Source organism: Stegastes partitus, unplaced genomic scaffold (assembly GCF_000690725.1).
Source record: "Stegastes partitus isolate 25-593 unplaced genomic scaffold, Stegastes_partitus-1.0.2 Scaffold24, whole genome shotgun sequence".
In the NCBI taxonomy this organism is placed as follows: domain Eukaryota; kingdom Metazoa; phylum Chordata; class Actinopteri; family Pomacentridae; genus Stegastes; species Stegastes partitus.
In genome coordinates this window covers 1,274,826-1,295,471 of record NW_007577755.1, presented here as the reverse complement: position 1 = coordinate 1,295,471, position 20,646 = coordinate 1,274,826, and the positions used below count along the sequence as shown (strand labels likewise).

The 20,646-nt window shown below is 44.3% G+C and overlaps 1 protein-coding gene across 2 annotated transcripts; it reads right to left on the bottom strand.

Moving 5' to 3' along the window:
* Nucleotides 1-302: 302 nt before the first annotated feature.
* Nucleotides 303-16,690, bottom strand: fignl2 (fidgetin like 2). Of its 2 annotated transcripts, XM_008296631.1 has the most exons (3): nucleotides 16,611-16,690; nucleotides 14,972-15,112; nucleotides 303-4,950 (listed from the first exon to the last, which is right to left on the bottom strand). In XM_008296631.1, the coding sequence occupies exons 2-3, from the start codon at nucleotides 14,994-14,996 to the stop codon at nucleotides 2,921-2,923; spliced, it is 2,055 nt and encodes a 684-aa protein (XP_008294853.1). In that variant the 5' UTR covers nucleotides 14,997-15,112; nucleotides 16,611-16,690; the 3' UTR covers nucleotides 303-2,920. The 2 variants fall into 2 exon arrangements, with proteins under 2 accessions (XP_008294853.1, XP_008294861.1); XM_008296639.1 differs by lacking the exon at nucleotides 14,972-15,112 and having other exon boundaries at nucleotides 16,611-16,684.
* Nucleotides 16,691-20,646: the final 3,956 nt, after the last annotated feature.

Here is a 20,646-nt window from a genome sequence, read left to right as displayed (position 1 = left end):
AGATACGCAAAACTTCAACGAATGCTTGTTTCACATCTAACCTGAATCACAACGTATTTATTCATTTTTCATTTCGACTTCCTCTACTGATTATAAAAGCCACTGTGTGAAGTCAGTTCAAGCCGATGTTACAGCAAATCCACAACCTAATGATGTAATCTCGTACATGAAACGATTTCCCATGCTGACCACCATCCTTATGTAATATACACACTCTGGTCAATTGCAACCTTTTTTTTTTGCTGGTGAAATCAAAAGAAAGAAGAAAAAAAACCCAACAAAAACCAGAACTAACCGCAGTGCAATATTGACAAATTCTGTTTAATATTGTGTGATACTCTTCTCTTAAAATACAGTCTTTTCTGAGGTAGACTATTACAGTTCAAGAACATTATTATCATTTTTAAAACAGACATCAAAAAAGACATGAAATAAATACTTTCATGTACAATATGCCGCAAAAATGAGGTAGAAATGGTTACAGAAAATGTACAATAACCAAGAACAAAGTTACTGCGATAACAGATCAAAAACGTACAAAATAAAAGCTTATTTTGTTGGACAAACTGTCAGGAGTCGAGGGGACAAGGAATCACAACGTTGTAGCTCTTCGTCATTATTTCATTCCTGTAATTACACGTGAATAATCGCCGGCCTTATCTCGACGGTGGCCACTGGAGGCAGGGCTTGTTCCGTAATTTGTAAATGTGTTTTCGTTTTTTTTCTGAGACGGTGATCAGTATGCACAGTGGGGGTCACTCTGATTGATCTGGCTGTACAGCATGACTGAAGCCACCAGCTGGAGAGGGAAGGCTGCACTGTGATATAGGATTGCTGGACATCAATCAGACCACTTCCACTCCGGAGGAATCGGTATAAGGGAAGAGGGGAAAGAGGAGGGGGGGTGGGGAGAAGATACAACGCCACATGGCCACTAGGGCTCGTGGCCAGGGGGCAATCCAATCTAATGAGATTGCATTGGGGAGAGAAAAAGAGAAAAAGAATGATGAGGGCAGGAAGGAGGGAGGGAAGGAGGGAGGAGAGGACGGTAGGAAATATTACATCATTGTGTGTATACCTCCTCAGGACCATGGCAACAGTCTAATACATACGACCTCTTGTCCCGGCAGACCGGTGACTGGGTTTTTCCAGCTTGTTAAAACAGAAGTGTGGGACAGCTGGGAAAGGAGATTTTTTTTTGTTGTTTGTTTTTTTGGATTGTCCACATGTTGGGTTCATCCGCAATATGTACACATTAGCTGTGACTCATTAGACTTTGGGATTTGTTGAAAGCTACAACTTCTTCAAACTTGTTTTTGTTTTTTTTGCATCTGTGTCGTGGTCTTTTTGGATGGTTTCTTGTGCTCAAATGTTCGCCGTGAGTGCACGATTGCATGTGTTGTATTTACATTTTCAAATGATACTTTTGCAGCAGTAAAACTATAAAGAGCAGACATGCATATGCGGGATATGTAAACACTAGATAACACAGAGATTTGCGAGCAGTTTGTCCAACAAAAAAGGGGAATATTTTCTGTATTCTACATAGCATTTTTTTCTTGAAGACAATCATCACTCCACCATAAACTACAATAAAAATAAAGGATAAAAGAAAAGAAAAAAAAACGTATTTATATATTCATATATAATAATACATGGATTTATGGCATCAAATATCCTTTGAAATACCTGAATTACATTCAATGTTACTCTTTGTAGCATATTCAAGTTTCTCTCCCGAGGTAAAAGCCCAGCTGCAGTGGGTATTACAAGACTGTCAGGTTTCTCCTCGCTCCGTTATCTCGCCACTCTCTACTAAGACCCTAAGATTACATACATTCTTTATTTCAAATTTCTGAGGTAAAGAAATTCTTCCTGAGCATTTCAAACAAGACTACATACTATGAAAACAAAAGGAGTACGTGAAATAGAAAAACAGACATGCTGTAAGAGAAGCTGGATGTACAAGGTGGGTTAGAGTTGATCTGTGTGTGGGATTCTCAGGAAAACTGCAGTCGATGTGGAATGTGATTAATAAAGAATATTAAAGTAATTTGACAGTGAACTGTACCATGTTAAGTGTGAGCATAGTGCCAAAGGTGAGTTAAATAAGGATGCATGAGAAGTATTTCTACAACCAAACAGCAAAGATTTCACTTAAACAACTGACCTCCTGGTCAGAGCAGGTTAGAATTTCGAACACTTTATTTTCAGAATAGTAAGGAGAAGCTGTTGTATTATGATTTGGTTATAAGCTATCAAGTCTATTATTATTTTTGTGATTTGGAGGTCCAGTCCTTTTAGAGAAATTTAAAAGTACGGCTGATTATGTATTTGGTTTAACAAGTTTTTGGTCAAAAACTGTGGTTCGCTGAAATGTTGCTGATCCCAAGCCCTTTGTACTGAATGATTGATGACAATCCAATGAGTAAATCAACATTAGGATAGCATGGAAGTGGACTGGTAATAAATAGGATCCTGAGAGTAGCAGCCAAAGGGGGGATTTTCCAAACCCTGATTATCCATAATCTTGGACCACGTCACCTAGCAACAAATAATTGATTTTGTCCTGGACCAAGGCTAATCAGGATCTCTGAGAGGATCCACATAGCTAATATCTGATTTTCCCATTGGCCAAACGACTAATACACTACCCCACTCAACAAGGCCAATTCATCTTTCTTCTCTTTGGGAAAAATTAAATATTGCAGGTATTCATAGCAAAACGAAAACAGCACACCATGGCATGCTTCTGCCAGTGAAACAACTTTGTCAGCTCTCCCATACTGTTGAGCTTCTCTGGCTCTTTTGGCTGCATAATCTGTAATTACAAAACAACAACAAAACATTCCCAAGGCTTGCTAAGTCAAAGCAAAGACCGGGTTGTAGTGCAGTCCGAATGCAGAGACCGGCTGCCTTCTCAGTGGCTATACATCTTGCTCCACTCTATACAAGTGTCCAGTTCTTTTGTGGTGGTGTGTGGCCGCACCTTGCAGAAGGCATTCTCATAGTCTGTGAAGTCTGGGGCTTTGGAGGATGGGGTGAGGCCATGCATGGCTCCAGTTGGGGAGGACGCCTGCTGGCTGAGCTGCAGCAGCTCCCACACTGAGAAACCCTCTGTGCGCTGCAGCACGATGCTCAACTCCCTCTCGCTCAGGCTGCAGCCTTGAGGCGACACCGCCTGCAGAAGCACCTGCTTGCGCATCCCCACATCTGGGAGGCCGACATGATATCGCTTGGCAAAGCTCCGATGAACGGCATCTTGCAGCAGATCTGGCCTTCCGGTTGCACACACTAGAATGACCAGACCTGTGTTCCCCACCTGGGCTTTCTCCAGGGTGGTCAGCAGTATCTGACTCAGCCCCTCCTCTTCCATGGCCTCCACCTGACTAAGCAGCACCACTGAGGGCTGCCGTGCTGCCGCCACCTGCAGCAGAGACCCCAGGATGTGCTCTGCCTCTGGCTTCCCTTTAGAGGCCAGCATGGCTCCACTCAAGCGGTAGAAGGAAGCCCCTAACTGTGAAGCCAACGAACGAGTAAGTGTCGTCTTACCCCCTCCCCTGGGGCCAAACAGCAGGACGGTTCTTGGTGGCCGCATCACTGGACTGGGCCTCAACACGGGCCACAGCAGGTCCTCCTCCAGGGCAGCTTTGACATGGGTGAGCCCAGCCAGCTCGCCCCAGCTCAGTGCAGGGCTGCAGTCTAATAACTCCCCATTGACAAGGTCCAACATTCGGGGGTCTGGGCTCTTCATAGTCTCAACAGTTGCAGAACATAATGAAGGGCGTTTGAGGGCCTGGGCGCGGTGCTGCTGCTGCTGAAAGCCCTGCTCTGCCACGCCATTCTCCCCCGTCATGCCTGCTGGAGGGCTGTACTCCCCTGCTGCCCCAAACTGAGGAGACACCAGGGGCTGGGAGGAGGGCTTGCTGGACTTAAAGGTTTGAGGGTCTGTGCTTCCTGAACTGTTGTAGCCGTTTCCCCGGCACTCTGTTTTGTCATTCACGCTGTAATGTGAGTTTCCCCCTGCCTTTAGGGTCTCATAGCTATATTTTCTGTACCGAGACCTGTCCCCGCTTTCATCCTCTTCTACACTCATCTCGAATGCTTTTCTTTTTAACGTCCCTCCAGACTCAGACGTGCCAAGGTTGGTGCTCTGGTAACTATAGCTGCCTCCTACCACCGTGGGTCTCGAGGGAACGGGAGTAGGGGCTGGTAGACCTGAGGGCAGGTAAGTAGCAGAGGGATGGCCATAGCTGGGAGCAAGGCTGGTCTGGGGAGGGTACGTGCTTGGGGGGTAGTTATAGACTGCTGTGGTAGGGCTATAGCTGGGCACTAGAGTAGGGGTGGACTGGAGAGTGTGGAGGGAGGCAGGGGGAAGTGCTGCACTGGGTTGCGGACAGAACCCTGAGGAAAGATAGGTGCCGTTGTAGCTAGAGGGGTATTCACTGGAGCCACTGCAGGAGCTGCTGCCACTGTAGCCAGAGTCTGAGAGGTTACTGTTCACTACTGACACGGTGCTAACGCCTAGAGGGCCTGTGGACGTGGGGACAGTCTTAGAGCCTGGGAGGCTGTCATGGCCTCCAGGGGGCACCAGGGGATAGGAGGCATCAGTGCTGTGCGTTAGTGGCCAGGGTTCCAGCTCAGTCTTCGGGCCGTTGAGGCCCCCGAAGGCCCCCGGCTCTGGGTAAGTGCCCACAGCAGGAGGCCGGTCATACGGTGAGTCCAGCACACCTGCGTACTTCTCAGCATATCGCTTCAACAAGTTGGAGGCGGTGAGGGCAGAGATGTCGTCATTGGCCCAGGCGTAGTTGTAGGAGCCGCGGCCTCGTCCAGAGTAGAATTCTGACTTGTGGGCCGGAGAGGAGGTGGTGGAGGAGACGTCCAGGTGCTGCTCAGGCCACTGGCTGAGGGACTGGGCATGCTCTGGGTTCCAGTGCATCTTTAACAGGCCTGACAAAAAATACACAGGAAAAACAAGTTAGAATTTTCTTCTTGTCACGATATAAATACATTTATGGCCATTTAACATCTTTGTCAGTTCCTTCTGGATTGCTGTCACTCGAGATGAGATGTTTTCTTTCTCTTGTTCATTTGTTTTAAAGAATATTTGTTACAAAACATAAATGAATCAGCTAAACTTTTCAGAGCGTTTTCTTTACCCTGAACAGCACCCGAGGTTCCAAGGTTGCCGATACATCTAACAAACCACATGACATAAACTTTTTTTTTTTTTTTACATTTGTTGAGGTGTTTCAATTTAATCAAGACTTGTAGATTAAAAGGAAGGCAGAAAAATTATAACCAAAAAAAAAAGACATGTTAAAATCCCCATCTGGGCACTAAAGGTGGGTTTGAACAATAAAAAGGACCATATTTTAGGGCTAGACACATAAAAAACACTTCAACATGTATCAGCTTGTGCCTTCTTCATGGTGTGGAAACACAAAAACAGGAAATTGTTTGTTTACTGTTAAATATGTAAGAAAACATGAAATGAATAACAAAACTATTTGTAGATATTGGGGCTCTTTTTTTTGCTTGTTCATTAAGTCTGTATTAAAGAGAGAAAGCGCTTCACAAAATCTTGACATCAAGTAGTAAGTTAGACAGAAGTTTAGATGCTCCTCCATGACTGTTTTAGTCACAATCGTGCACACAAACGCATGGTCTGAGCCACTCCTCTCCAAACAGCCAGTGACAAGAAATGGCCTTTCTTCTGTTTGTAAAGGAGTCCTTTTCAGTGTTGCCATCATGCATCAAGCGGGTCAAATTTCCCAAAGACGGAAAGGAAGGTAAAGGGGGAGGTGGATGGTGGGTGGATGGTGGGTGGGTGGGTGGGGGGGGAATGAAGAGAAAGCTGCAGAAAGAAAGCGAGTGAAAGCAGATCAGTAGGTTTGATGTGTTGTTTTGCAGTTTCCCGGCTTATGTTGGCGTAGCGATAAGATCCCACTACTATTCCCTGTACTGCGAGCATCTGCAGGTCTCCCAGAGGAGCTATTGTTATCTCCGCGTGCATGTTGCTCTGAATGCCTGCTCTTTCCGCCCTGCACCCCCACCTACCACCCACCGATCCACCCACCCACCGTACACCAGAGCTGCAAAGGCCCAGTGGCTGGCCGGACACAGGGAGGGAGGGAGGGAGGGTGGAGTGAAGGAGGGTGTGTGTGGACAGTGGTGTGGAGAGAGTGAGAAAGAAAGAAGGGGGGTGGGGGGGTGTTGGAAATGCAGCATAGTGTGCTATTCATCAGCACAGTCTCCTATGGAACATTGGGAAAGTGGAATGTCTGCTCCTCTGGCTGACTTCAGCACTGGTTGAGGTCTGATTGATCATCGCTGAGTTAACAGAAGAGAGAACAAAAAGATGCAATGGTCTCATTTTTCAGTACAAGATGCACACAACCAGTAGTTGAAAACCAGATATATATCTCTATATATATATATATATGTCTTTATCTCTGTCTCTCTCTCTCCCTATATATATATCCATATCTCTCTCTCTCTCTACATATATATATATATATATATATATATGTAGAGAGAGAGAGAGAAGGAGTGAGAGAAAGATTGAGATAGCTAGAGAGATGGATAGATCTTACAATATTATGGCTTTAGAATTGTCTATTTCATGAAGAGCCTCTTGCTGAGGCATTAGCTTGACATTCCACACATAGCTTGGCATTATTGAACTGTCACAATTTACCCCGAGGTGAGGACTACTCCAACCAGAAACGGGGAAGGTAAAAAAAAAAAAAAAAAGGGAATATGGCAAAAGCCGTCTCTGCTGCCCTCTCTGTCTTTTTTTCCTTCAGTGGACGCCTGATGATTCATTATTCATGGCCGTCTGTGTGTGTGGAGCCAGGATTCTTATTGCCATTTAAATCAAATCTCAATATCCACAGCCCTGAGATTCTGCTCTCCTGCTCTCTCTAGCTCACTCCTAAACTTCGGCCTCTTTCTCTTCCCTATTTCCAAACCTCCCCATGTGTGTTTTCAGATTACGCCCGTTGTTTATTCAGTCAGATGAGACCAGCAGACCAGATGGCCGTTGGATTATCATGTCCTTCATATTCAAATGCACTGCCTTAAGTTCCCAATGGCCAAACCAGTTCAAGTAGTTCCCTAAGCTTCAGCCAACCCACACAGCCACACACCCACTGCAGCAAGATGTACAAGAACATTCTCACACTCTGTTCACTTGTATTGTTGCAAACATGCTGAAGACATTGGCTTGTCCACACCCAGATGACCACTTTTTTTTTTTTTTTTTTGACTTGCAGGTCTTTGTCCGGACTGCAGAAACCATATATGTCCTGTAGGCCCTTCCCATCTGCAGCCCAACCAGTTTGTGAGCAGCCCCAATAATGGGGCCTGTGTGTGACAGAGATGGATGAGAGCCCAGGGGAGCTCATAAAACCTGCAGCGGGGAGGGAGGGATGGAAGAAGGCAGGGATGGAGGGAGGGAGGGGAAAGAGTGGACAGCAGGCGCTTCGTCCTTTCTAAGCGGACTGGAGCAGACATTAGAGGACTCAGTGAGGCGGGCTAACTGCTGTCCACTCCATCATCAGAGTAGCACCAACACGGAGTGGTACACTACCCCCCTGACCGCTGCAATGACCAGATGCCCATACCTGCAAAAACAACTCACTGTTAAATCAGAGACTTCCTACTTTCAATACGTCCTTTAAAAAAGTAAATTACACCACAGTTGTTTCTGTGTCTTCACAGAGTTCAGATGAATGATAAGGCGCCATTCACCACTGATGAAAACAGCAGGGTTGAAACTCAGTTTAGCCCTTTCCATGTAATTAGATCTTGCCTTCTGGTAGATTGTGGGTTTTTTAGAGCAGTAGCACTCCACAATGAACTGAGCAAGCTCTAATCTACACTTCTGCTTAAATCAGTGCCATCATGTAGATTAATTCACTGGAGGGCCGGGAAGAAAGCTAAGATTAGAAGTAGGAAATCAGGACAATGTGTGCATACTGTGGATAGCAGTGCAATCATTAGATTAACGTGGATGTATGCTTTAGTGAGATGCTGGATCCCATATGATCCCATACGGCACAGAAATGAGACAATACACTGTTAACACGGGTAGTGAATTTTGAGATTGTTGTGACTTCCTTATATATCATGATCCGGCTCCAATACCATGACATTTTCCTTTCCTGCCTCATTAACTCTATTTTACTCCTATTAGAGGTGGATTATGGATTTGAAACATATTTATGAAGCATGGATAGTGGGCCTATGTTTACAAATGGAGAGTGTGTTCATTCCAGTTGTTTGGAAGCTTTTCTCTCTGTTGTCAATATCAATATAAAAGCGCTCTGTGATCTAAAGTCAATGAGGAAACTATCTCAGTATATTTTATCATTTATCAGTTGCACTGTTGAATTTGTGCTGATGACCAAGTTAAGCACACATAAATATGTGATGCTCCTCTATTGACCGACGGCTTTACTGGCTGCAAGGAGGTTGATAAGAACCTTCTGCGTATGCACACGAAACTTCCCACTGTTTGTGCGTCTGTGTGCTCTTGGCCCCAGGAGAGACAGATGTTCTTCTGCTGACCGCCTTACTGTCTGTGCGGCCATTGTCGTGGACGACCATCCAGCAGACGTGCGCGGATCGGACAATCCAGTTGGCCCTGAGACAAAGCCTGAAGGATCCTATTGTCAGGGGCCTGTCTAATTATGGAAATCTTATTAATCTATTCAGCAGCAGTTCACTGACAGCTTTTGTGTCAGCCTGGGATTTATTGAGGGACCTGTGTGAGCTGCATCCTATTGTAGAAGAGCGTGATGAAGACAGTGGCACGGCTCTGTTCAGCACGGACCAGCTTTACTTTGAGGAGGCCCTAAAATTAAAATTAGACCACTTATGGCTCAGAGGGAGTGTGTGTGTTAGGGGGGGTTGTTGTGATTTCTGCTCACAAATGTTCAAATGTGCCACCCATAAAGTCACCGAATTTCCCGTTGACTGGGTGAAACTGAAGTCGCTGTTGGCCCATAAAGGCTGGTATTACTGCGGCCTGTGTTGTGGTTTCCTATAAAAGAAGTATCAGTGGGCGAGGTGAAACGTTATCTTGGCAGGAAGCGCTGAGACGGAGGGCTCCAGTGCTGTTTCAAAGCTCCCCTGAGGTTGCTTTCCCCCCTTCTCCCTTCCCAGCACTTTTGTTTTCCTTGCCCTGAGGAACAAAACGGACACGGATGCAACAAGCCTTCTGGGACAGTGTGCTATTAAACTGTGCCGATTGTGAAGAGGCCGCTTGTAAACAAGAGCGCTGTGGATCAATCCAATCAGGGTTCTATTCAGGGTTGAGCTCCACCCTCATCCACAACCACTCCATCATACACCTCCACACAGAGGCACCAATCAGGTAGAGCAACACGCTTTTAAAACCAAAATGTGCACAGATCTATACACATCTGAGACTAAAATGATACAGACGGTCGCTTATCTGAGCAACTTTGCATCTGCGAAGCTGATCCATCCAAAAAATAGGCTTGAATTCACTTCAGGAATAAACAGTTGCCTAGAAAACCATGGAATTTAGATTTTCTGAAGGGAAATTGTGCAGCTCAGTCTCTCTTTCTTCTTGGCCTTGGGTCATTTAGTCTATTCAACACGGAAGTAAAGAATATACGCAGGAAAAAAAAAAAATCTCAACACAAACAGGTACATACTTCGAAACGAAAACTTGCAGAGAGGGCAGAGTCAAATTGTTTCGAGAATGCTGCTCCGGCTGTTGTGGCAGCATGTCAGGGATTCAATTTTAACAACAGAAACAGCCACTTTAAAGAAGAGCGCTTGAAAAGGATGCAGTTACAATCCAGAGCACACAGACACAGCAAAAGGGGAAAAGAAACGCAGGGAGAAGGGCAGAGTGTGACGGACACTATATTTGTGCTGATAAATCACAAAGTTGACGCTCTGATGACTGCATCGGGTGTTATGTATTCAGCAAGCACAAGCTGATCAATGAGTTATTGGATGAAACTCCAGCTTGACGGTCATAAATATGTAAAACGACTTATCTCTATTTCTTGAGGACTCTTTCAACTCAACTGTTTATTTCAGACAAACGCATCCAATAAGCTGCTTTAAATGAGAAATAAATGATCTTGAGTATAGCGTGCGAAACGAGAAGCAACTCAGAACTTATTTATGTTTGTTTTCTTGATTTGTCGTTTCAAGCCCCTAATGTCCACTGTTCTCAAGTTCACTGTGATTTATGACACTAATATCAAGCAGGGCATTCTTTCTAGGCTGTATTTCGCTGCATACTACCGGCCTGTCGTAAAAACACCAATCTGAGGGGCTGGCCACAATTCACAGCGCGGCTGGTGGAGACAGCAGCAAATTGTCTCTGGATATTTTCTCACTCTGGTATGAAACATGCATTTTATCAGCTCCTGCAAAGTTTGCACTAAAACGAACTGAAAAATGATGATAAATTCCTCACATAAATTGCATATTACATATGTTGCACTGTACTTCTGTTACATTACCACCCCGCAGAGGCTCTGTGCTCGTGTGGGGTATTGCCAAAAGGAAGTGCAAGGTCAGTCCTTGAGACCCTTGCCAAACCGCCTTAAGACAGGGATAATGTGCGCGCTGGACAGCAGGGATCATCGTATATCAGCCATGCATAATTGGACATTGCTAGTGAAAATTATTATAAATCTATGCATTAGTCACGGGCCTGCTATCATTCAAAAGAAACACAATCCCGCACTCCCACTCTGCCTGTCGCTCCCTCTGGCTCATCTGCTCTCTCTTTCATGGCCCTAAAAAGATGTAATAACAGAAGAGTGCGGGAGCTCTGGTGGGGAGTTTTCACACCTGCTGCCCGGAGCGTGAGCAGACGCAGCTCTTTTCAAACATGCTTCACGAGTCCAGTCCCAGGAGGAAGGAGCCTATCTCCTGCAGTGGCATTGAGGGATGTCCTCAGAGTGCGTCTCTCTCTCTCTCTCCCTATCTGTGTATTTTCGTCTTTCTGTGGAAAGAGCGATCTGTATTCCATGTATCAGAATGACAGTTTGACTTACTCTATTTTTTTTTGTTTCATCCTCCTCTGGGAACGTTCCCGGCCAGCTGTCAGAAGAGTTTTTGTCAGCGTGTGGAGCTAATATGGTTTTATTACCAGAAAAGGACAATATGACAGATTTCTACTACGTATTTCGAAACTGAAATATAAAATCATCCTGCCCTTGTGTGCAATAAAACACACTGAAACAATAAATGACAATTATCGCTCAAAACCAATCAATATCAAAACCAAATCATGCCTCTGCGTGGTAAATCTGCAATTCATCAGCAGCGGACGAATATTCTGCAATTAAAAGTTGTTACTTTGCAGAGCGGATGGAGAGCAACAGCAGCCAAACTACTTGATGGCATTTGTCAAACATTGATTAATTGGCAAACGTGTTTAGAATAGTTAATGATAGTGCAGCAAAAAGGCAAAGTCCCATCTGAGAGTGTGCTCATTTTACAGCACTCTCCAAAACTAGAAAAGCCTCCGGAATAATTGCTGGATGCGTCACTTCATGCTCGTAATTTTAGAAACAACTCCCCCATCCCCCGTGCCTGCTAACGCACGTCCACAAATGGCAGAAGCCTGTCCAACCCCCCCCCTCCTCCTCCTCCTCCTCCTTCGCTTCAAGAAAAACAGGGTCCCTATTTTCTGTGACTGCAGGCTGGCTTTAGGTCATTGTGTCCACTAATATATCAAAGAACAGCTGTCCTAAGGCTCTGTGATGACCAATCACCCCTTCCATCTGTCTCACTCACCCAATCTCTCACTCTATCTCCTCTTCTTCAGCTCTATCTTTTTTTTTTTTCATCCAATCTCCTTCTATCCCTGTTTCTCCGTTGCCCCTTATTTCCCCCATTCCCAGTGAGCATGTTGCATTCCCCCATTCTGTCCAAATCCCCTGGCCTCTCTGTGCTCCCAGCTTATACTCTCAGCACATGGACAGCTCTGGGATTTGTTGTTTTCTGTTAGTACACGCGCAAATTAGAGAAAGCTCAATGTATTCAACAGCCAACACTTTTCTCCCTGGCGGTGCACTTTATGATCACTGCAACGCAATCACGTCACGGCATAACGATTAAAATATGTTGTTTTTCAAGTGTAGTCATTTACTAATTAGCTGCGCTGGGTGTGAAAGGCGCGTCGCATTGTCAAGCTCTGAATTCTGCTGGCTCAGGAATCCATTGAAGTGTTGCCATCCAAATGAGCCTCACCAACCTGCTTCTTAATTGGACCCTTAATGGGCGCGGAGGTCTCCTTAATGAGCTGGTAAACCCTTGGAGATACAGAGCACAGGGCCCATGGACTCTCGGGGCCCTGGGTCCCTAACCTTCTTTTCTTGTGGACGCAGATGCATGCAAATATACACACACATACACACAACCACACACACACTGGAGGCTAATTAGAGCCCATTCACACCCACACTAATGATCCTAGCACTTATTCACACACACTTTAGCGGGCTGTGTGTTTACTCAAGGGCCTCACAGGCCCCCTCTACTGCACCACTCATCCCAGTCTGCCCTACAATGGGGTAGACGCCGCCACGGCCCTCCAACCTGCTCCTTCAGGGGCCAGAACGAGATCTACTCCTTTTTTTCTCTATACAAACTGTTCCATGACTTAGCAAGAGTCATTCACAAAGACACTCACACAAAACATAAAAACAGAGCCGGGGAGAGAAAGGAGAGGGGTCAGTCAGAGGAGAGCTATAAAAACTGCCAGATCTGGACCCTTGTGTGTAGTCGCTCTGTGTGTGCGTGTGTGTCTGTGTGCTGTTTTAAAAGAAAAGGTATCGCTACACCAGTGGGGGCCCCCAGCAACAAGAGTTAGGGCACTCCTGGGTTGGCGGCCTGGGACTGATTTAAGAGTGTGTTTGAAGTGCAGATTACAGATTCTTTGCACCAAATCCCTCCAGGAGTATCCATGGCCCCTGGAATCTCTCTCAGGTTTCTTCTCAGGTTCGGCCATAGCTGTTCACCCCAGCTTGAAGCACTCTGGACTGGCCGGAGACGAGGACCAAGGCCGGACACACCAAGGAAGAATGAGACGCACACCAGGGCTGAACATGGGATCTAAATCCTTGAGACTAGATACGTGGGAGTACTGCTTATAGCAAAGACTAAACTGGGTTGTTTTGTGTATTTGTCCTCATTGCGTGTCATCTTGTGTGCATTTGTACACTGGGACTTGCAGGAACAGAAATGCCTAAAGCAGGAGTCCGAAGTAGCGCTAGGAAGCAGGAATGCTGTACATTCCCACAAAGGGGATTCCAACATGGAGGTGAGAGTCTTCGCATGTCCTGCACATACGCAAAGTCCCTCACCGTTGCATTTTGCTCAGCAGAGTCATGACTACAGTCTTTAACTAAAAGACAGTGAGCTGCAGTGTCACCAGCAAGCACAGGGGCGCGTTTGTGTGTCACAGGTCTGAGAGTAAACAGCGTGACTACCTAACACTGCTGTGTGTGCTCATACGATCCCTCTGTCTACATAATATACACACTAGCAGGCTGTTCTGAAACTATCTCAAACCTGCAGAAACATTGCAGAACAGAGCCACCCTGTGCACAGAAAACCATCAAGCTGTTGAACAGAGAAGATGAAAACCAGCATTGTGCGCCTGGATCATAAAAGCAAATCACACACAAAGGCTAGTACGTAGTGTACTGAAAGATTCCCATGAAGGACCAGCAGTGTGCCGTCTCTGAAGGCATGCTAACTATTCCACCAGCAGTTTGTGACATTCTTGGATTTGCTGTCCGCTCCGAGTATTCAGTCAGGATGGACCAGCAGGGTACAGGGAGCTGATGGAACAAGCAGCTAAAAAAAAAAAGTCAAACATAAATGCACATTCTTGAAAATAATGGTTGTTCAGTGTTATCTGAACATCCGAGCCTAATTGGATTCGTAGCTATAAATATCACTTAATAGGAAAAAAAAACATCCTGTGAGAACTGGCGTTAAATCAACCACTTGTGAGAGGACATGTTTCATAACAACACAAGAGGTCAGCTATTTATTTGGCCATTTCAAGGGAGAAATTTACAAAAAAGCAACTACTGTCAAACATCTGCTTGTGATGCTTTAATGAAGCTGTTTTGTCCGGTTTGAAGTCACACACCCACACACTTGCCTAGCCTCTGCAACCCCTTTTTGTAAATTCTTAAAAAAACACAACCAGAAGTTCCTATAAACAATTTCTAAGTAATACTTTTTAAATTAACCATTCTGTTTGATTTCTCCCTCTTTTCTTGTAACTGTCATGCCAATAATGCTCCTTTGAGGCGGGTTAAAAAGCTGGGAAAAAGGGGCTCTTGAGGCCGAGGCCACGGAGGCAGCCCCATGCTGGCCTGCAAACAATGCTGTTTTGGAGAGCCAGAGCACTGGACTCAAATGAAACCTGGTGGGAGGGTGCAAAAGGGGGGGAGGCCAACACTGGACACGTCAGTTATTAGGTCAGCACTGGAGGGAGTAAAGAGAAAGAAGGGGAAAAAGGAGGGAGAGCAGGAGGCAGCATGTGTGGTGGTTAGTCCTGAGCTGTATTGGTAAAATGACACTCGCAGAACCGAGGGGTTTCTGCAGCTTAAACCATCAGCCCTCCAACCTCCCTCTGTTTCTCTTCCTTCCCCCCCATCTGTGTCTTCCGCCTGCTGATGAAACATTCAGACAGGGCCAGTGCCCGGGGTTTAGCGTTTCCACAGTGCGCGTCAAGGAAAAAGTCAAGTTTCTGCACGGAGGCTGATTTTCAGTTACCTTTTTTAGCTTTTTTTTTTTCCAGTCTGTTTTGCAAACTAACAGAACACAGTGTCCACTCCTGCTGCCTATTTTTGGAGTGGAGGCTCATTGATTCAGGCAAAGTCCAACTAAGTCAAGTGCAGCTGTTTTATGTGTAGGATAGAGAGAAAGAAGGGTGTAGTGTACTCACTATAGGGGACAATGGGACTCAGCATTCTGTGGAGCTGGTCTCAGTAAAGAGGACTGCTGTTTTGTGAATGCCAGCTAAGGTTAGCGCCCGTCCGGCTGTAGTCCATCACTGGCATGAGCTCGCACTGACAACAGAACAGCCCTGAGAGAGAGGGAGGCAGAGAGAAAAGGAGAAAGAGATCGAGAGAAAATAGGTGAGGCAGATACTGGCTGCTGTACAACGTCTGGACAAACACATGTCAACCAACCCTTTCAGGCGAACTCGCACAGCAACACAAACACACAGAGCACAACTGAACCAGAGTATGATAGAATTACTGACCAACCTGAGAAGCCTATCGGTGTAACAAAAACAGAATTCACACACACATACACACATGCGCACACACACACACACACACACACACACACACACACACACACACACACAGTCTGCCAAACTGAGGCACACAAGGGCATTCATTATAGGCAGGCATTAAGCTGATTGTGAAGCTGCGTCCAGCTCTAAAGAGGGCTTTCTAAATCTGCCTCACAAAAAGACTCATGCATACCATTGCTCTGTGCACTGGGGCAATAAAGACTGCATTCTTAGGAGCCTTAACACTTTTGAAGCTGCATAAGAAATGTGCAGAAAAAAAAATGTTTCCTGTAACGTCAAAGTTTCACCTAAACAAATATAACCTCCAATTCAATTGCATTAAAGACTGAAATTGTACTTTTTAAAAATGCAAAAACTAATTAATTCAGCCGTTTTTGTCTCTTTAAAGATCAGGTGAAATAAAATACAGTAAATCTCTGCTCTGGTTTGAGTTGTACATGTCACATTTTAATCATGCCCAGATTAAGTTTAATCTTCCATTTTCTGTTGTTTTATTCTAATATGAAGCACCTCTCTGAGCAAGCCTATGAGATTAAAACAACTGTATGAAATTGTGTTGTTTTTCCATAGCAGCCATTTGTGTTAAAGTGCAGCTTTAATCCACAATGTTTAAAGGGAAAAAAAATCTGATTATTGAAACTGCATTCCAGTTTTTAAAATATGTGAAGACATTTTTAGCCATAAATAAACATTTTCTGCAATTATACAATCTCAAATATGTAAAACAACTTTTTTAACACCAGTGTTCTGCTTAATGCAGCATCATTACTGTGGTCACAGTGACTCTGCTTAAAAACAAACACAGAATCTACATTCACTCATGTACCGTTCACATGGAGGAGAAATTACGCAATGAGCACACGGCTGTCTCTGGACACTAACAGGCTTCACGCATACGACACCGTCTCTGACCACGACCACCCCCATCCCACCCCACCCGTCCACTCCAACTGACAGTCAACTTTTAACACTCAGCCCCGAATAACTAACTTACACTACAGCAGCAAACCACAGCTTCCACTTAAAACAAACACAGCTCTGTCCCTGCACAGTTCAGAGAGGGGCTGAGGGGCGAGAAAGCAGAGTTGGGAGTTTTGGTTTGCTCAGGGCAAGTCTCTCACGGTCAAAAAAAGAGGAGAGCTGCCTCTCAAGCGCGCTCGGGCTCTGGTCCTCCTCCAACTTAGAAAGTCAAACAGCAGGGAGAGCAGCGGGCTACGGCAGCGGATCAACACATAGATGCAGAGAAGACAGGCAGCCTTACCTATTCATGCCTGCATGTCCTCCATCAGATCTGAAAGCGGTAGGATAATCCCTGGAGCAGACCAGACCCGTGTGTGCACTGCTATGCTTTTTTTCCACATATGGGACACAACTCTGTTCTCCCTCCCTCCCTCTTTCTCTCTCTCTCTCTCTCTCTCTCTCCCTCTCTCTCTCTCTCTCTCTCTCTCTCTCCCTCTCCCTCTCTGGCCAGTGACAACAGAGTGAGCACTCAGCTACCCTCCCCCACTGATCTCCCATCCCCCTCTGCCTCCCCTCCTTCTCTCTCTTTATGCTAAAAGTATTTAAGTAGGAAGAGAGAGAGAGAGAGAGAGAGGGAGAGAGAGAGAGAGAGGGAGAATGAGGGGAGGGCAGCAGAGAGGGTGGGGGACTGACCAATCATCCTCTGAAGGAGAGAGAGAGGAGACTCACTGAAGCCTGGACACAGAGGACAGTGGGGAGAGAGTTTTTGGTTGGAGGGAAATGACCGGTGTAAGTTTGGTTTGTGCCTGGGAGGATTAAGAAAGATCAACAGCAGTCAGATTGTGGTGAAAACACACTGAGGGACAATGTTATTTCATCTTTGACTTACTGAAACAGATTATACTTGAAAAATCTAATCAATTATGAGTTAAAAAGTAATTATGTCGCCTAACTAATTACTTCTAAAAAACTGACATTAACAGTTACATAACCTTTATTGTTACTCAGCTCAGCTCCATCAAGATGCCTTCGCACAATCCCAAAGCTGCCACACCCACACATCACATCTTGTGCATGTAACACAATGAGAAATACAAAACAAGACAATGCGGTTTAGCCAGCAGCCAGCCGGTTTGGAAGGTATGTACTGATTAACAGCTACCTCAACCACAAACCTGCTGCCCCCCCAGCAGTCCTGTCATTGCAAAGCCCAGATCCAAGATACTATATGTCATCACACTATATAATTATACAGACAGGCTGATCAACAGCAAGAATGCAGAAACACAAACGCAACAAGGTCAAGTGATCTTTTTAACAACCTATCAGATGAAAAAAACAACAGTTTTGCACAACATGATTTACTTCAACCCAATCGTGTCCTAACAAATCACATGAAATTCAGGTTGCATTCCAGTACCTATACTTCAATTGTAAATAGCATGCCAGAAAAAGCTTCAATATGTCCCAGTGCATAATAAGTCAAATGCAGTATGCCAAAAAAACAAACAAACCTGGATGTCCTACTACATCTGCTGAATTGTGCAGTATGCAAGCTGACATGCTTTGTTGGCCATTCTGACCCACAATACTCTGCAGAGTCCCATCGCGGTGAACAACCCTACGTTCTAAATGGCACACTTTTCCCTTTTCTTTTCAGTTCATACTACAGCTGCCCTTACAAAGTACATACTGTTGCATGCAGTTTGCATACTGTTGGGACATACTATTTCATCATAATGTTGTGCCTTAAGCTTTGGCAGCCTTACTCATATATCCATCGCAGTCTGCAATGTGAAATCACCTGTCTGTGCACTCTTGGCAGGTCAAGCTTGTTTCTCGAGTGACACACCGTTGATGTATGTGACATATTTTCCACAATGCAGATGAATGTGGGTCAGAATGGCATGAAAATTATGCAGGTTTGCATACTGAAAAATGTAGCTGGATGGAGGACATCTTGGTGTTTGTAACATATTGCGTTTTTACTATAAACTGGGAAAAGAAATGTTCTGATCAAGTTCTACTTTTTACGTTTTACACATGCTGTCCAATTTGCTGCTATTTTAGCCTCTTTATAGCTGAGACAGCAATTTCACTAGGTTGGATCTAGTAACGTTTTTAACAAAAAATACAACCAATTGACTTTTTTTTTTTGGCAAAGCATTAACAGATGCTGAAGTTCAGTTTGTTGCTTATTGCTAAGTATATTAAATACCTGCAACATCAAACAACAGCAGGATCCATATGAGCATCTCCACAGAGAACTACACACATTTACACACATGGAACAACAAACCGACAGTGCTGGTAACTACAATATTCAGGTAAAATTAGAAACTATGCTCAAAGTGGAGACAGGATTGGACAGGATCTAACAGTAGGTCACACTGACTCCTTTTCTTCACATTGAACAAGTGAGCTGTCACACACTAAGTCACAGTTTAGAAGCTACAATGAAATCCTTTGTTACATACTAGACGTCCTCAGGTTACGTCTTGAGCTTCATTACAGCTGTCTGGATATTTTTATTTTATTTTCAGTGATCAGGGAAATCATAAATAAACTAGGCTATTAGTTATTTAGACACGTTGACAAGCTGCTGTTGGTTTAGATTTAGTCTTTTGCTTGTTAGTGCATTCATAAGTATTGCACATGTCCATGAAAGACAACACTGCAATGTCTACTGTGGCTGTCTCCTCCACTGTGGTGGGTTTTGTCTGTACGAAGCAATGAGGAACATTACTGGAAAAGAGACCTATGTTAGGCTGTTACCTATCCTATTATTGAAAAGGGCTTTTCTCTAAAGGTTGCCAGCATCTGACAAGTTTTGCAACATTCTTCCCATAAGACACGTTATGGCAGTAATGTTGATTTCAAAGAGCCTTTAGGGCTTGTCCTCACAGCAAAATCACTTCCCAACTCTGCGCAAAACCCAGTGATCCTAAATGCAGGCTTACTAGTATGACAAGCAAGTCAGGCGAGTAGACAAAATACACAAATAAGACCTCAGTGGTGTTCCAAGAAGATACATTCCTTCTTTTTTTGGGAGAAGCCAGCCCTGTTTGTCCACTGAACACACCCAGATGAAACTGGTCAGCTTCCCACCAAACACCTCGTATGACAGCAAACGTGCAGTAAAAGTGTTGAACAAAAGAGAATTACTTGTCTTATTAACTGCCTCTCCAGTCGATCCTCAAAACCTGGAATGCTGAGTTCTCTTAATGACTGCACTGCTGATGTAAAAAACTGGATATCAAATAACTTCTTTCAATTACATTCAGACATTCTCATTATTGTATCACAACACATGGTCAGAAAGATTTTCACACCAGCTGGTTCTCTTTCAGATCATTCTGTATTAAAGAATCTTGGAGTAATACCATGTGTAACCGCAATACGTGTGTAATCCTGTTTTTATCATCTTAGAAATATTTTCAGAATATAGCCTATGTTACCTCTGAAAGACACAGAGACCATTTTATTTCATCACATTTACTGTAACAGCCTTTTTACCTGCCTGAACCAGAAAGCTATTGACAGGCTCCAGATAGAACAGAACCCAGCTGACAGGTTTTCAGCTACAACCAAGAAACGCAAGCAGACGCTTCCTGTTGTAGCCTCTTGACACTGGCTCCCAGTATGTTTTAGGATAAATTTTAAGATTTTGCCAATTATTTTTAAGGTGCTAAATGGTACTCTCTCCTGGCTATATCTCTGACCTTTTCTTACCATATGCACCACTTTGCACTTGGAGAAGACTGAGGTCTTTTAAGCCCAGCTGAAAAACTAAAGGGAACCCAGCATTTGGAGTTTGGACCTAGAGGTTCTGCAATGATGTGCCAAAGGAAACATTGCCGGCTTAGTCAGTGATCTGAGCCTTTCCTGGTTTCATTTGAGTTTTAATTTTCTTTCAACTGTCTTATTTCCTCCAGTAATATTTTAACTTTCAACACTGCTGTATTTATCCGCCATGTTTTTATCTATCCCTTAAATTCTGATGATCTTACACCCATCTGGTTTATTTTGTTGCCTTGGGAGTCACTTTGTAACTTGGATTTTGAAAAATTGCTTGATAAATAAAGATGTTTATAATTAACTGCTTTGTAATGAATTTCAAGTTGTACTTTCTTGTACTTCTTATACATTAAAATCAAATTAAATTAAAAGCAGCCACGTTACTATGACACTGAAAACAATGATGAATATCAGAGAAATAAGAAAGGCTGGATTCTAGCTTATAAAATGTCTTTTAGTTGATTAAGTTCAGGCATTGACTGAAAACTTTTCACTAACAACAAAATCCGAACCTAATCATATGACAGTTGTAGGAAACA

Excerpts from the sequence above, each read along its gene's own strand:
- fignl2 (XM_008296631.1), bottom strand. The coding sequence starts at position 14,996 with ATGCTGAGTCCCATTGTCCCCTATA. Across the intron at positions 4,951-14,971 it reads GAGTCCCATTGTCCCCTATA|GCCTGTTAAAGATGCACTGG; the intron begins GTGAGTACACTA and ends ATTTTTTGTCAG.